We start from the raw sequence: 14,068 nt of genomic DNA, 5'->3' as shown, positions 1-14,068 counted from the left end.
TTTCACTATGTTGACTCTTCCAATCCAAGAGCATGGGATATCTTTCCATCTTCTTGTATCCTCTCTAATTTCTCTCAGCAGTGGTTTGTAGTTCTCATTATAGAGATTTTTCACCTCCTTGGTTAACTCAATTCCTAAGTATTTTATTTTTTTGGTGGCTATTGTAAATGGGCAGGCTTTCTTGATTTCTCATTCTGCATGTTCACAATGGAGAAAAGAAATGCTACTGATTTTTGTGTGTTGATTTTGTATCCTGCTACTGTGCTGAAATCATTTATCAATTCCAACAGTTTTTTTGTAGAGGTTTTAGGCTGTTCGATATATAGGATCATGTCATCTGCAAACAGGGACAGTTTGACTTCATCTTTTCCAATCTGGATGCCCTTTATTTCCTTCTCTTCTCTGATTGCTCTGGCTAGTACTTCCAACACTATTTTGAATAGGAGTGGTGAGAGTGGGCATCCTTGTCTAGTTCCTGTTCTTAAAGGAAAAGCTTTCAGCTTTTCCCCATTCAGGATGATATTGGCAGTGGGTTTGGCATATATGGCTTTAATTATGTTGAGATACTTTCCCTCTATACCTAACTTATAGAGGGTCTTTGTCATGAATGAGTGCTGAACTTTATCGAATGCTTTTTCAGCATCTATAGAGATGATCATATGGTCCTTGTGTTTGAGTTTATTAATATGGTGTATCACATTTATTGATTTGCGTATGTTGAACCAACCTTGCATCCCTGGGATGAATCCCACTTGATCGTGGTGAATAATTTTACGTATGTGTTGCTGTATTCTGTTTGCTAGTATTTTAGTGAGGATTTTTGCATCTATATTCATCAAGGATATCGGCCTGTAGTTTTCTTTTTTGGTTATATCTTTACCTGGTTTTGGTATCAGGATGATGTTTGCTTCATAGAATGAGTTTGGGAGATTTGCGTCTGTTTCAATCTTTTGGAATAGTTTGTAAAGAATCGGTGAGAAAGAACAGTTTAGATGGAGAACAAGTGAAAAAGGAGCAGATGTGGAAATGAACGTGATGCTTTGGGGAATGATGGCTTGGCTAGAGGGAGTTCTCAAAATAGTAGATAGGATGATAGTTTTAAGGCCAGGTAAGGGAAAGTCTTGAAAGTCAAACCAAGAATTTGCTCTTCTGTCCTGTAGTCAATAAGGAGCTATTGAGAGTTTTTAAAACTCTTTATGAAACATTTAAACTTCTTATATTATTCACTTCTTTGTATAAATACTTTGAGTACACCTAGTTAGTATGTGTGATCAGGAGTGACTTACTAGTTATAGTTTAGAAGCTGGTTTTGAAAGAAGTGAAGGAAGCAGATTGGTTGGAGAGGGAAAGGAAATATTGGCACTTTTGCTATGAATTGCAAAAGTAATTTTCCCAATGCTTCTATTGATTCGTGTGCCGTTTTCCCAGTCATTACTCATGATATGATTAGATTTTTGGCATCAGGACCCTGACGGTAATCTACAATAATAGGCCCATGTATAGTTCTGGCATATTTAAGAAGGCATGAAATCCCACAGTTGACACTGATGTGGAAAATCAAAAGGCTCATTCTGGGTATTGTGTGGAGGTAGAGAGGAGGGGGCATGTTACATGAACATCCACATGACTCAGTGTAGCAACTGGAGTGAAGTGGAAGAAAAGTGGCATGGTCTGCTAAGGCAATTAATATGTAAACTCTCCCATTTTTCCCCCTAACATCATCAAGGTAGTGAAGCCACAGTCTCATTAATATCTTTGCTGTTTCTGGTACAGACAAGGCATGTTCCAGCCTCGGGGTCTTTGCACTGACTTTCTCCCTCTAGAATGTGTTTTTCCAAGATATTCACATGGCTGACTCCTTTACTTCTCTCAAATCTTTGCTCAAATGTCAACTTCCTACTAAGGCTTATCCTAACCATCTTTTTAAAGATTGCTTCTCCCTGATACTGCCTGCTTTCCATCTCTCCTCCCTCTGTTATTTTTTTTCTCTATAGCACTTTTCAACTTGAAATATGCTATATAATTTGCTTGTTATCTGTTTCCCCTGAGGACTAGATGTTTTTTGTCTGTGTTGTTCACTTCGATATCCCCAGCACCAAGAACAGTGTATGGCACATGGTAGGTGCTCAGTAAATATTTATTTGATGACTAAATGAGTCAAGTCATTTTAGGGTAAAACTATTCCATGGCTGTCTCTTAAAATTCTTTTGGCTCTTTCTACATTCCCTTCTTAGACCACATGTTGCTCTTCAGAGATAGCGTATCCCTTTGAGCTGATTGTTTTCCCCTGCAAGGCTTTGTTGATGTAAACACCAGTTCTTTTGACATGGATGTCTTAATGAACACTTAAAGCAGATTCTATCTGTTAAAAATTATTACTCCACAGTATGATTTTTTCCAAGCCCCATACTCTAAGAATTATTTCAATATTTGATAAGTATTTACTGAATATATTTCATGTGTCATATATTCTTCTGGAGGTAAGAATTTCATGGTGAACAAAACAGATGTGCTCCCTGCCATTCTGGATCTTATAGTTTATTGGTGGAGACCAATGTTAAATAATTACACAAATAAATATATAATTACAAAATGTGACAGTTTCTAGGAAAGAAAAGTTGAAGGTCTGTGAAAGAATATGATGAAGAAATTAATTTGCATTGGACTTCATGGAAAACTCTACAAATCTAAGCTGAGCTAAACCCTAAAGGATGAATAAGATTCAGCCCTCAAGGAACTTATACTCATGTGAAGAGACAGTCATTAAATAATTATATAAATAGGCATAAAATTACAGACTGTTATAAAGCACTCAAGAAAGAGAAAAAACCCTGTGCTAAGGTTCTAGGGTGAGAAAGCTCAAAATATTTGAAGAACTAAAAGAATACCACTCTGGGAATTTATCCTTTAGTAATAAAATCAGCGCAGAAAGAGTTTATATGTGCAGGGATGTTTATTGCTTTTTTACAGAAGCAAAGTCAAAGAAAAAAAACCCAAAACCTGAAAACAACCTACATGCCCATCATTAGAGGAATTGTTGAATAAATACCAGACTTTTAACATTGGTTACAGTTGGAGGAGTGGAGAGAAAGAAAATAAGATTCTAACAAAAGGAATAAAAATTTATGGCATAATGCTGAGAAAAAAAGGTAGAATACTAGCTGTACAATTACTGCAAATATGTAAAAACAGAATATTTGTACAGATGAGGCCCAAAACATTATCTGTGTTAGGTAAATGAAAACATTGTTTGGCTAGATCATGGGTTTGCAGGAAACTTTTTACTTTGTATTTCTGTCATTTTTCTTTTTTTCAAGTGGAGTGGAGAAGGAACAAAGAAATCTAACTGGTTGTGATCAATTAGTTGTAAACACCACTACACTCTGACCCCACCATATTTCTGTTATTTTAATATTGTTTTTGCAATAAAGTAACATTTAAAAACTCAGAGTTTAATATCCAAAGATCAAATCATGTCAGCAGAGATGTTGTTCTTCTTTTGTCCCACTTTTAATTCATGTTATTTTCTTATTTTATGTATGCTTATAAGCCACCTGAAATATTACATAGGTTGCTGTGGATTGAATGTCCCCCCAAAACTCACTGAAGCTTGACCACCATTGTAATAGTGCTAAGAGGGTGGGAAATCCAATTATGGTATTTGAAAGGTGTGGCCTTTAAGAGGTGATTAAATTGTGAGGATTGTGCCCTTGTTAATGGATTGATCCATTCATGGAGTAATGGGCATGATTCTTATATATTTACAAGGAAGGCAAGTGAGAGGGTTAGCTTTTTCTTGCTCAGCCCAGTCTTGCCATGTGACACCCTGGTCGCCATGGGACTTTGTAGAGAGTTCCCACCCAGAAGATGGCCCTCACCAGATGCATTGCCTGGACCTTGGACTTCCCAGCATTTAAAACTGTAAGAAATAAATTTCATTTCTCTGAGACAGATAAGTTGCCTGACCTTAGGGAGGTTACAGTCTACTGGAAGAAACAGACAACAAATAGACAAGATATTTTGAATTACCCAGTTTCAGGTATTCTGTTATACGCAACAGAAACAGACTAATCCATAGGTCAAAGTGGGATGTGAGCAAATAAGTGAAAGTAACCTAACTTGTGCCAGTCTTTTCCCTTTTAATCTGCCCTGCACACTGCCATCATATTAATACTCACAATATTGTCATGTAAAGTGAGGATAATAATACTTCATAGGATCATGAGTGGAGAAATTAGTTAATACATATGAAGCATTTAGAACAATGCTGGCATATAGTATGTACTCACTATGGACTAGTTATTATAATTAATCCATATGCAAGAGCCTCCACAATCTAGTTGTAAGACAAAAGAGCCTAATAAAAATGCCATTTATAATATTACATGTAGCTATTGAGCTTTTGAAATGTGGCTAATCCAAATTGAAACATGTTGTGAGTGTAAATACTTGCTGAATTTCAAAGTAAAAAATTAAGGATGTAAAATATCTCGGTGATATTTTTATATTGATTGAATGTTGCAATGATAATATTTTGGATATTTATTTAGAAATAAAAAAAATGTATTATTAGAATTAATTTTACCTGTTTCTTTTTACTTTTTTTTAATGTTTCCACTAGAATATTTAAGATTACATATGTGGCTCACATTATATTTCTGTTGGATAGCACCACTATAGATTTTTAAAATAAGGTGTTGCTACCTTTTTTATCTTAATCGCTGTCCTGTTTGTTTTTTAGACCCAAGTATGGTATGCTTACATTTATTTCTACTAACTTTTATTTTATCAAATAAAACTCATTCTGAAGTGTTAAGATCTTATTAAAGCTTAAATTTGTCATCTGTTCCTCACAACTTTGGTACATTCATTCAACAAATACCGAGTGCCTATTCTAGGCACTTTTGTAGGCTCTGGAGATATTGGGGTGAATGAGACAGATAAGTTGCCTGACCTTAGGGAGGTTACAGTCTACTGGAAGAAACAGACAACAAATAGAAAAGATATTTTGAAATTTGATAAATGTTACATTTCTGAGGAGATGATATTTGAGCTGATACTTGAAGGATGAGAAGGTGCCAGTCATGTGATTATCTGGGGGAAGAACATTCAAGACAGAGGAAACAGCTATTGCATATCATCTGAAGTAGAAAAGTGCTTGACATGTTGGAGGAATACACAGTGGTGGGCAGAATCTAAGATGGCCTCCAGTGATCCCTGCCTCTGGGTATTTATGCTGCTGTGTGACCGCTTGGCAAGATCTGTGATCAATAGAATACAGGAAAGGTGATGGGATATCACTTCATTGATTTGGTTACATAAGATTGTTACTTCCACCTTGCTAGGAGGACATTTTGCAGAAGTCCACATGGCAAGGAACTGAGTGCAGCCCTGAGGCCCTCAGTCCAACAGCCTCATGGGACTGAATTATATCAACAACTACATGATCTTATTCAGGAGCTTGAAACCAGGTCCTTTCCCATTCAAGCCTTTAGATGAGAGAGACCCCAGCCCTGGCCATGTGAGAAGACCTGGAACAGAGGACCCAGTTAAGCCATGCTTGGACTCCTGACCCACAGAGGCTGTGAGATAACAAATGTGTATCTTAATCCGATAAATTTGCAGAAATTGGTTAAGCAGCAGTAGAAAAGTTACACACACATTTGATAAATATGCCTTCTATGCTTTCTTTCAAGTCACTGATGAAAGCATATTGTAGAACAGTGCCAAGTAAGAATGCTGGTTCACTTCACTACAAGTCATTCTTAAGTTATTTACCAACTAACTAGCACTCCTTTAGGTTTGTTTGTACAAGAAATGACCCTAACTGTGCTTCCAATTGGTCTATATTTTCTTATTTTTATTTTATTTTATTTTTATTTATGTATTTATTTATTTGGTGGCTGGCTGGTACAGGGATCAAACCCTGGACCTTGGTGTTATCAGCTCCATGCTCTAACCAACTCAGCTAACTGGCCAGCCCTTTTCTTATTTTTATATCATGAAATTTTTCACCAAATGCTTTGTCAAAATCTCAGGTGTACTATGTCTAGTAATGCTATTAAAGAAGAGAATGGAATAGTCTGACATGATTGTTTTTATAAACCCATGTTGACTTAGTGGTTACTTCTTTTTCTAATTGTTTAGAAACCATCTTTTGGATAATTCATCCTAGAATCTTTTGGGGGGATCAGTACTAAGGTCCTTAACTTATGATTTGCAGATTCTACCACCTTTTCTCCTTATAAAAATAAAAATATCTTGGGCCGGCCCCGTGACTCACTCGGGAGAGTGCGGCGCTGGTAGCACCGAGGCCGCAGGTTCGGATCCTATATAGGGATGGCTGGTGCACTCACTGGCTGAGCGTGGTGCAGACCACACCGTGCCGAGGGCTGCGATCCCCTTACCAGTCAAAAAAAAAAAAAAAGATTAAAAATAAAAATATTTTAGTTATCACTAGTTTTCTAGCAAGTTTCCCATTTTTACACGAACTCTCAGGTTTCTTTCAATGGTTTATTGGATTAATCTGCAAGTTTTGTCAAAATCCTGGAGTGTAATTTGTTCAGGCCGGGAGCAATGGATTTATTTAGAGCAGTCAGGTGCTCTCTTTACAATCTTTTTCTTCAATTTCCTCTTAGAATGTTTGTTTTACACTTTTTATTCTGAATATTATTCTTTTCAGTAGGGAAGACAGAAACATGTTATCCATTAACCATTACACTATGAATTCCAGCAATGGGACATTTCTTTCTTGCTTTTGTCCCTAACTTCATTTTATTGGCAATAACTTTATTGACGTATAATTCACATATATAGTTTGTCCTTTTAAAGTGTACAACTTGATGGTTTTTTAGTATATTCACAGAGTTTTATATCCATCACCACTATCTAATTTTAGAACATTTTTGTCTTCCCCAAAATACAAACACCATGCTCATTAGCAGCCACTCCCCAATTCTCCCCAAACTACCCTCCTAGTCCCAGGCAACCACTAATCTGCTTTCTAGTTCTATAGATTTACCTATTTTGAACATTTGTATGAATGAAATCATACAATATGTAGTCTTTTGTGACTGGTTTCTTTCACTTCTTTCAAGATTCATCCATGTTGTAACATATATCAGTGCTTCTTCTAATTGCTGATTATATGGAGATACTATGTTATATTTATCCATTTACCTGTTGGTGGACATTTGGGTTATTTCAACTTTTTGTCTATTACAAATAATGCTGCTATGAACATTTGTGTCCAAGTTTTTATGTGGACATATGTTTTCATTTCTCTTGGGTATATACCTAAGGGCTGAATCATGTGGTAACTATATATTTAACCTGTTGAGGAACTGCCAAACTGCACCATTTTACATTCCCATCTGCAGCGTAGGAGGGTGGCTATTTCTCCACATCTTCACCAACATTTACCATTGTCTATCTTTTTGATGACAGTCATCCTAGTGGGTATGAAGTGGCGTCTCATTGTGATTTTGATTTGTATTTCCCTGATGGCTAATGATGCTGAGCATCTTTTCATGTGCTTATTGGTCATTTGTGTATATAAATAAATATATATATATATATATTTTTTTTTTTTTTTTGAGAAACCTCTACTTAAAATCTTTGCCCACTTTTTGTTTAGGTTGTCTTTTATTATTAAGTTGTAAGAATTCTTTATATATTCTATATACAAGTCCCTTATCAGATACACGATTTACAAATATTTCCTCCAGTTTTGTAAAGTATCTTTTCACTTTCTTGATGGTATCCTTTGAAGCACAAAATATTTTCATTTTGGAAGAGACCAATTTATCTAATTTTTCTTCTGTTGCTTGTGATTTTAGTGTCATATGTAAGAAACCATTGCCTAATCTCTCAAAGATCTATGTTATTCCATTCAGCACTAAATATGTGCTCTCCTTTCTATGTCTGAGCTGATCAGAGAACTCCCTTGATGTCACATTAATTTATAAAATTCTTTCCCTATTATTCCATTAACCAGCACCCCGTGAAAATATTGTACCTGTTAAGCGTGAGAACTCTTGACTCAGACAGACCAGGTTTGAATGTTGGCATTACCAGTTGATAACCCTATAACCTTAGGGAAGTGACTACTTTTAAAGCCTTGATTTCTTTGTTTGCAACATGGGAATACCACTATTTCTTACCTTAATGTTTGTGGTAATGACTAAAATACTTAGCATAGAGCCTTACACATAGAAAGCACTTGATAATTGGCAGCTATTTATTACTGGAAATCTTCTATATTATTTTTAGAAAATTTTTTGCTTAAATAAAAATGTTTTACCAGGCGAGTGTCTTTCTTGTCTTTATGTCCATTTGAGTAACTTGCTCATGGTGGGAATTTAATGAATATCTGTTAAGTTCAACTGATATGTAATATTAGTAACCCATTACATTAAGTGAGAGCTGGGATGTGTTTGAACTTGCTAAGGGCTTTTTACTAGAAAGAGGAAGAGAAAAAACTAAAAATAAATACCACCAACTTCATCATTTGAGCTTGGGTTAGCCCTTGTAAAAAAGGAAGATGGAAAGATTATGTTTCCAAAGATACTTCAAAGGGGAAAAGTGCTGAATACACAGAAGTCAGGGGATTAATTTAGAGGGAAAAACGGAAAAGTAAATCCCCAAATGTTGGTAGGTTGCATAGACATTTTAAAATAGAAGCCAAAGAGAAAAGTTCTCTGAGGTTGGTTATCCTATCAAGACTGATTTGGCATGGCTGTTCTCTGAACAATTTGAGATTTGTTCTTGACTGAGACAAGATTCCTTTGTCCAAAAGCATTTTCTTATCACTTGGTGAAACTGTCATTAGTCTCCTCATACTTATTAGATAGACATATGAGTAGAGGCATCAAAACACTCCCCAAGACCTTATGCTGGGGACTTCTGATCCAGAAGTTTCCTAGTATTTTTATTTTTGTGTGTGTGATTAGAACCTACTTTCACTTAACAGTGCCTGGTCTTCCACTCCAAACTATAATCTTAACCTGATATGAACAAATGAGTCATACATTTAAATTATTCTAGCCATGCAAATTATCTAATTTATGTTATCAGTAAATATTTATAGAGTATATGAAAGTAAGGCTAGATGAAGGATAAATGGTTACACAAATGAATGTTTTTCTTTCTGCTTTTCTTTCCCCCAGTCTTAACATAGAGCCTTACACATAGAAAGCACTTGACAATAAGCAGCTGTCATTACTAGAAATCTTCTGTATTATTTTTAGAAACCTTTTTGCTTAAATAAAAATATTTTATTAGGTGAGTGTTTTTCTTGGCTTTATATCCATTTGAGTAACTTGTCTGTCCAAATTTTAACAGTCCTTCCAAATCCTGTTTGAATGCCATTCTGTGAAGGTGTGTTATTGCTGTGTGCAGATCACTTGAGTTTTTGGTATCCAAGCCATTTTTCCTGCTTTATTATAAGCTCCTGGAAGGCTGGATCTCTATCTTATTAATGTTTATATTTTTCATAACACACTGCTTTGCACGAAGTTGATATTTAAACAAATATATTAAATGAATGGTGTAATTTAATATATTTCTGGTGAAGATTTGGGATTCCAAATATTTAAGAATATGTTAGTATTAAATATGACAAACATTAATAACCTCTTCTCTTCTCAGCTTTTCACTGGCATTACTAAAACTTTACTGATTAAGTGAATATTCAACCTCTCCCATCACAGTCTTCTATCTCTAAACAGGAGCAAGTTTTAAGCAGATCTCCTCTTTTCTACCCCATTTCTTTCTCTCTCTTTTTTCTGTTCCATTTCTAACTTGTAGCTCTATTTATCTTTTCACTATGACTCATACTCTCTGCTTTTTATTACTCCTGCCTCTTGCCCCTTCTTACAATTCCTAATGCTTCTTACAACTTTGTTTCCTTGTCACCTGCTCTTTCTATTTTTGTTCCTTCTGCTTAGCTTTCTCCTCCACTTGTCACCACCTCTTTCCTTGTCCTCAAGGTACACAGCAGGATTAGGTAGGGAGGAGCCCGGCTGGGTTAGGGGTGGAGCCACCTGTGCTTTAGGATTCAGAATCTGACCGAGAAGGATCAGCTGCTTAAGAGTAGCTGGACTGGAAGTCTCTATGGCCTTCCCACTGGAGGCTGGCATTCTGGAGGACAGCTGGGACTCGGTAAGATCAGAAGCTGTCCTTCTTTTTTTGCTCCCCCTTTCTTCTTACCTGTTATGTATTTTCTACTCAGTATGTCTCTCCATACCACTAACTCTTCTTCTATTTCTCTATTGTTTACTATTCTGTTTTTTCTCTGTCTTTTCTAGCTGTCTGTTAGTGAACTCTGTTCGGTATTTGTTTGCCTTTCCTATTACCCATTCTTTCCACACATCTGTTCTCTCTCAAAATTTAACTTTTCCTACCTCTTCTCCATTTAATTCTTCCCTTTATTAGTTTTCTTATTCAACATTCTTTTTTCATTCAGTCATTTCCTACCCACCTCTCTATTTTTATCTTACTGTTTCCCAGAGAAGTGGAAGTAAGAGAGGAAAAAAGAGTCACCGTGCCCTGCCCTTTCAGGGGCTTTTTCAACCTTCTCTCTCATTTTCAGACTCCTAGTATGTTTTGATTAGACTTTGAAGAAGAATTTGTGCTGTACAGATAGTTAATAAACAGTGAAATTGGAGTTGGGTTGAATATAAAGTGTAAAAGGTTTAATTTTATTCTCTCTTCCTTGTGTTACTTAGGTTTTTTCTGCAATACAGTGGATACAATTTGTCATGGCTACTCTAAGGTATGTTTATTTAATCTCATATAATATGACTGTCTAAACTAGTAAAAGCAAAACTGGAGAATTCTGCAGTTTTTCCCCTGGGGATTTGCTTTTATTCTTTAGTTAGAAAGAAATGATATTCTTTACCATGTCAATATTTTCTGAATAATAAAATGTAATAACATCAACAACAATAGCAACAACAAAACAGATTGAGGAATAACATATGAAAATCAGTGGACAACCTGATCAGCAGGATTCACTGCAAAATCAATAGTAAAGTGCTCACTTCAGCAGGACATATTATAAAAATTGGGATGACACAGAGAAGATTGGCATAGCCCCTGTACAAGGATGACATGCAAATTTGTGAAGTTTCCATATTTTTAAAAATTTTGTGCAATTCATTTTACATGAATTGTGTCAAACTAAAAAAAAACAACAAAAATCAATAGCAAAATTTTTTTTGTTTTAATGATCATTTTCTATGTCTCTCAGTGTTATAGGTTCAAGTTCACTTATTGCCTATGCTGTATTCCAGAATATACAGAAATCTCCAGAGGTAAGCAATCTCTCTTTGTGTTGGATTTGAACTTTTAGTGACTTAGGCTTTGAAATAAATAACAGAGAGGTGTTACCTGTAATTCACAGAACAATTCTATGAATTAGATACTAGCAAATTTGTCATTATGATATAGTGAGGTATTTTAGGCACTGTCAACAGGGCTCCCTTTTCTTCTAGGTGATTATTTTCATTATAACTTTGAATTCTGAGAGATTAACTACTAAATGTCTATTTCATTAGTATGTATTAATGATTAAGGTTAAGGAACAGAAAGTGTTGTCTGAAGCCTATATTCACTCTAAGTGTGTCAGGGTCTTGCCTATAGGTGAGCTTTCTGATTTTGATACTTTCATAAAATTGTTAGTGAGGCTAGAAGATAGTTTAAAGACTTCGCCATATGAAAGATACTTGTTTTGTTGCTCTGGCCTTCAAAGCAATTACAATTAATGGTGAAAACAGAATATAGCTTACGAGGGGTCATCAAAAAGTTCATGGAAAGCTTTGTATTATCTTTTAATTCCATTTTTCCACAAACTTTCTGAAGTACCTCATACATCCTTTTTTAAACTATTCATAGCAAAAATATCAAGGTAAAAACTGTCCTAAGTCATGGAGTGCTAGGGAGAATGATATATTTGCTAGCTCTGTAAAGATTTTTAGAGAAATGTAACAACAGTTTCTCTAATCAGCCAAATGGCACAAAATTAGGCAAAATATACTTCAGAACATGTATGTGGGAAAGCTTTTGTATGTAGAAAATGCCACTGGATTTTATTGGACCCACTTCATTATTTATTTATCATATCTTATCTTATTTATTTATTTATTTTATTTTGGTGGCTGGTTTGGTACAGGGATCAAACCCAGGACCTTGGTGTTATCAGCTGTAACCAACTGAGCTAACCGGCCAGCCCTAGACCCACTTTAATAATAAAAATAGCTTCTGTGTGTAGAGCACTTACTATGTTCCAACAATGCTGAGTGTTTTACATACTTTATCTCATTGAGTATCTTCTCTCTTATGAGAAGAACAGTATAGGCCCATTTCACAGATGTGGAAATTGAGACTCAGAGTAGGAAATAACTTGTTCAAGTTACATGGTAAGTAGCAGAACAGGGATTTTCAAAAATCTATACTCTTAACTACAACCCCCTCCAAATTAAACAAAATTTTTACTATTTATTCTAGACATGTGCTTAGTGCTTTAAATACATTTTCATTTAATCCTTAAAATAACATTGAAGTAGATATTATCAGTTTGATGTTGTAGACAAAGAAACGGAATCCTAGTAAGAGTGAGGGACTTTCCTAAGGTCTTAAAGCTAGTAAGTGTTGGAATTAGAATTTGAGTGCATACTACTTTATTCTAAAGCCTCTCCCCACATATGCTTTTTAAACCTCTGAAATATACTGCCTAATGAAAAGAGAATTTTGAAGTTTGAGGTGGAATGTGACTACATAAGTAAAACTCAAAAGTAGAAGTCTTGATGCTGTATCGTCATTGCCTGTTAAAGTAATATTAGGCCAAACATCTTCCTTTGATTCAGATCTCCAACTTCAGCACTATTGAACTTTTGAGCTAGATAATTATTTTTGTAGAGGTTGTCCTGCACATTTCACAGCTTTTGTCCATTAAATTCTAGTAGCAAAACCTCCCCTCTGCAGTCTTGACAACCAAATATGTCTTCAAACATTGCCAAATGTCCCTGAGTTGGGGGAAGGGAGGCAGGTGTACAAAATCATTCCTGATTGAAAACCACTGCTCTAAGGTGACTCAATAGCATGAGAGTGGGTTAGGGCTTCATAAAGATGTAGGGTCTACTTTGAGTTAGATGTGATCTTTAATTTCTCTGGCTTCAGTTCTCACATCTTTCACATGACCAGAGCCTAGAGGATCTTAGCAATCACTCAGTTAAGTGGTTCCTACACATTCTATTTTCTTGACTGAGGAAAGATTCCAATTTTTCCAGGTTAAAAATATCAGCTATACTCTACTGTTTTCTTTTTATTTCTTCATCAAAGAACATGTTTTGGTTGGTTGTTTGTTTTTGGCGGCTGGCAGGTAACCAGGATTGGACTCTGGTCCATAGTGGTTATCATATCACATTCTAAACAACTGAGCTACCAGCCAACCCTCAACAACAAAAAAATATTAACAGCAGAAATACAGGGAAGGTTATTATCTGAAAATGACAAAAATGGCCTATTAAATTAAAAATAATGATACTAAATTCAAGAAATCTGTGGGAAATATTTTATAGGTCTAGCTGGTTAGACAGTGATGCAGAGAGTCAATATGAAGGGAGAAGAAAGTGGCCAGGCCAGCCAATGTTAAAAAAAATTGAGGCAGATATACTTCGTTGCACTTGTGTAACTTCATTTTCCCATGCAGATAACTTTTGATATTCTTTGTGACTTGATTTCACTTAAATAGAAATATTAAGAAGCAGTATTTTAGAAGACTGTTAATATGACTTGTTTTAGGTCTTTCACTTCACCAGGATAGACCTAGACCCAGAACTTCCCTAGGGAAAACTCATACTGTTTATACAGTGTTTATTCCACCTTATTCTTCATGGAAGTAAAATTTCTTTGTATTTCCTTCAACATAGTTATTGATAAGTTATAAACTTGTGATAGGTCATAGTAAAATATATAAATGTCCCATCTGGCTGGAATTTTAGCAGGCTTACCCAGATTAAAAGCCATATATGGTTAAAATAATAATATCTGATATTTATTAAATACT

At 35.3% G+C, this 14,068-nt stretch overlaps 1 protein-coding gene and 1 non-coding gene across 6 annotated transcripts in view; both read left to right on the top strand.

The window, feature by feature from the left end:
- TMEM116 (transmembrane protein 116) overlaps nt 1–14,068 on the top strand; it is an 86,001-nt gene that overhangs the window by 3,066 nt on the left and 68,867 nt on the right. For 3 of the 5 annotated variants that reach the window (XM_063085478.1, XM_063085474.1, XM_063085479.1), the window contains exons 1-3: nt 10,038–10,161; nt 10,728–10,774; nt 11,252–11,315. In XM_063085478.1, the coding sequence (XP_062941548.1) occupies nt 10,114–10,161; nt 10,728–10,774; nt 11,252–11,315 (159 nt within the window). In that variant the 5' untranslated portion in view covers nt 10,038–10,113. Of the gene's footprint in view, nt 1–10,037; nt 10,162–10,528; nt 10,599–10,727; nt 10,775–11,251; nt 11,316–14,068 lie in introns of those variants that run through there. The other 2 variants (XM_063085475.1, XM_063085476.1) reach the window with 2 other exon arrangements.
- On the top strand, nt 11,035–11,142 carry LOC134371316 (U6 spliceosomal RNA). Its single transcript, XR_010022755.1, has one exon. It is a non-coding gene; the product is annotated as a U6 spliceosomal RNA (small nuclear RNA).

The sequence above is a fragment of the Cynocephalus volans genome, chromosome 2, assembly GCF_027409185.1.
Source record: "Cynocephalus volans isolate mCynVol1 chromosome 2, mCynVol1.pri, whole genome shotgun sequence".
Classification (NCBI taxonomy): Eukaryota; Metazoa; Chordata; class Mammalia; order Dermoptera; family Cynocephalidae; genus Cynocephalus; species Cynocephalus volans.
Note: the sequence above shows the minus strand (reverse complement) of the source record. Positions and strands in the feature narration are given on the sequence as shown.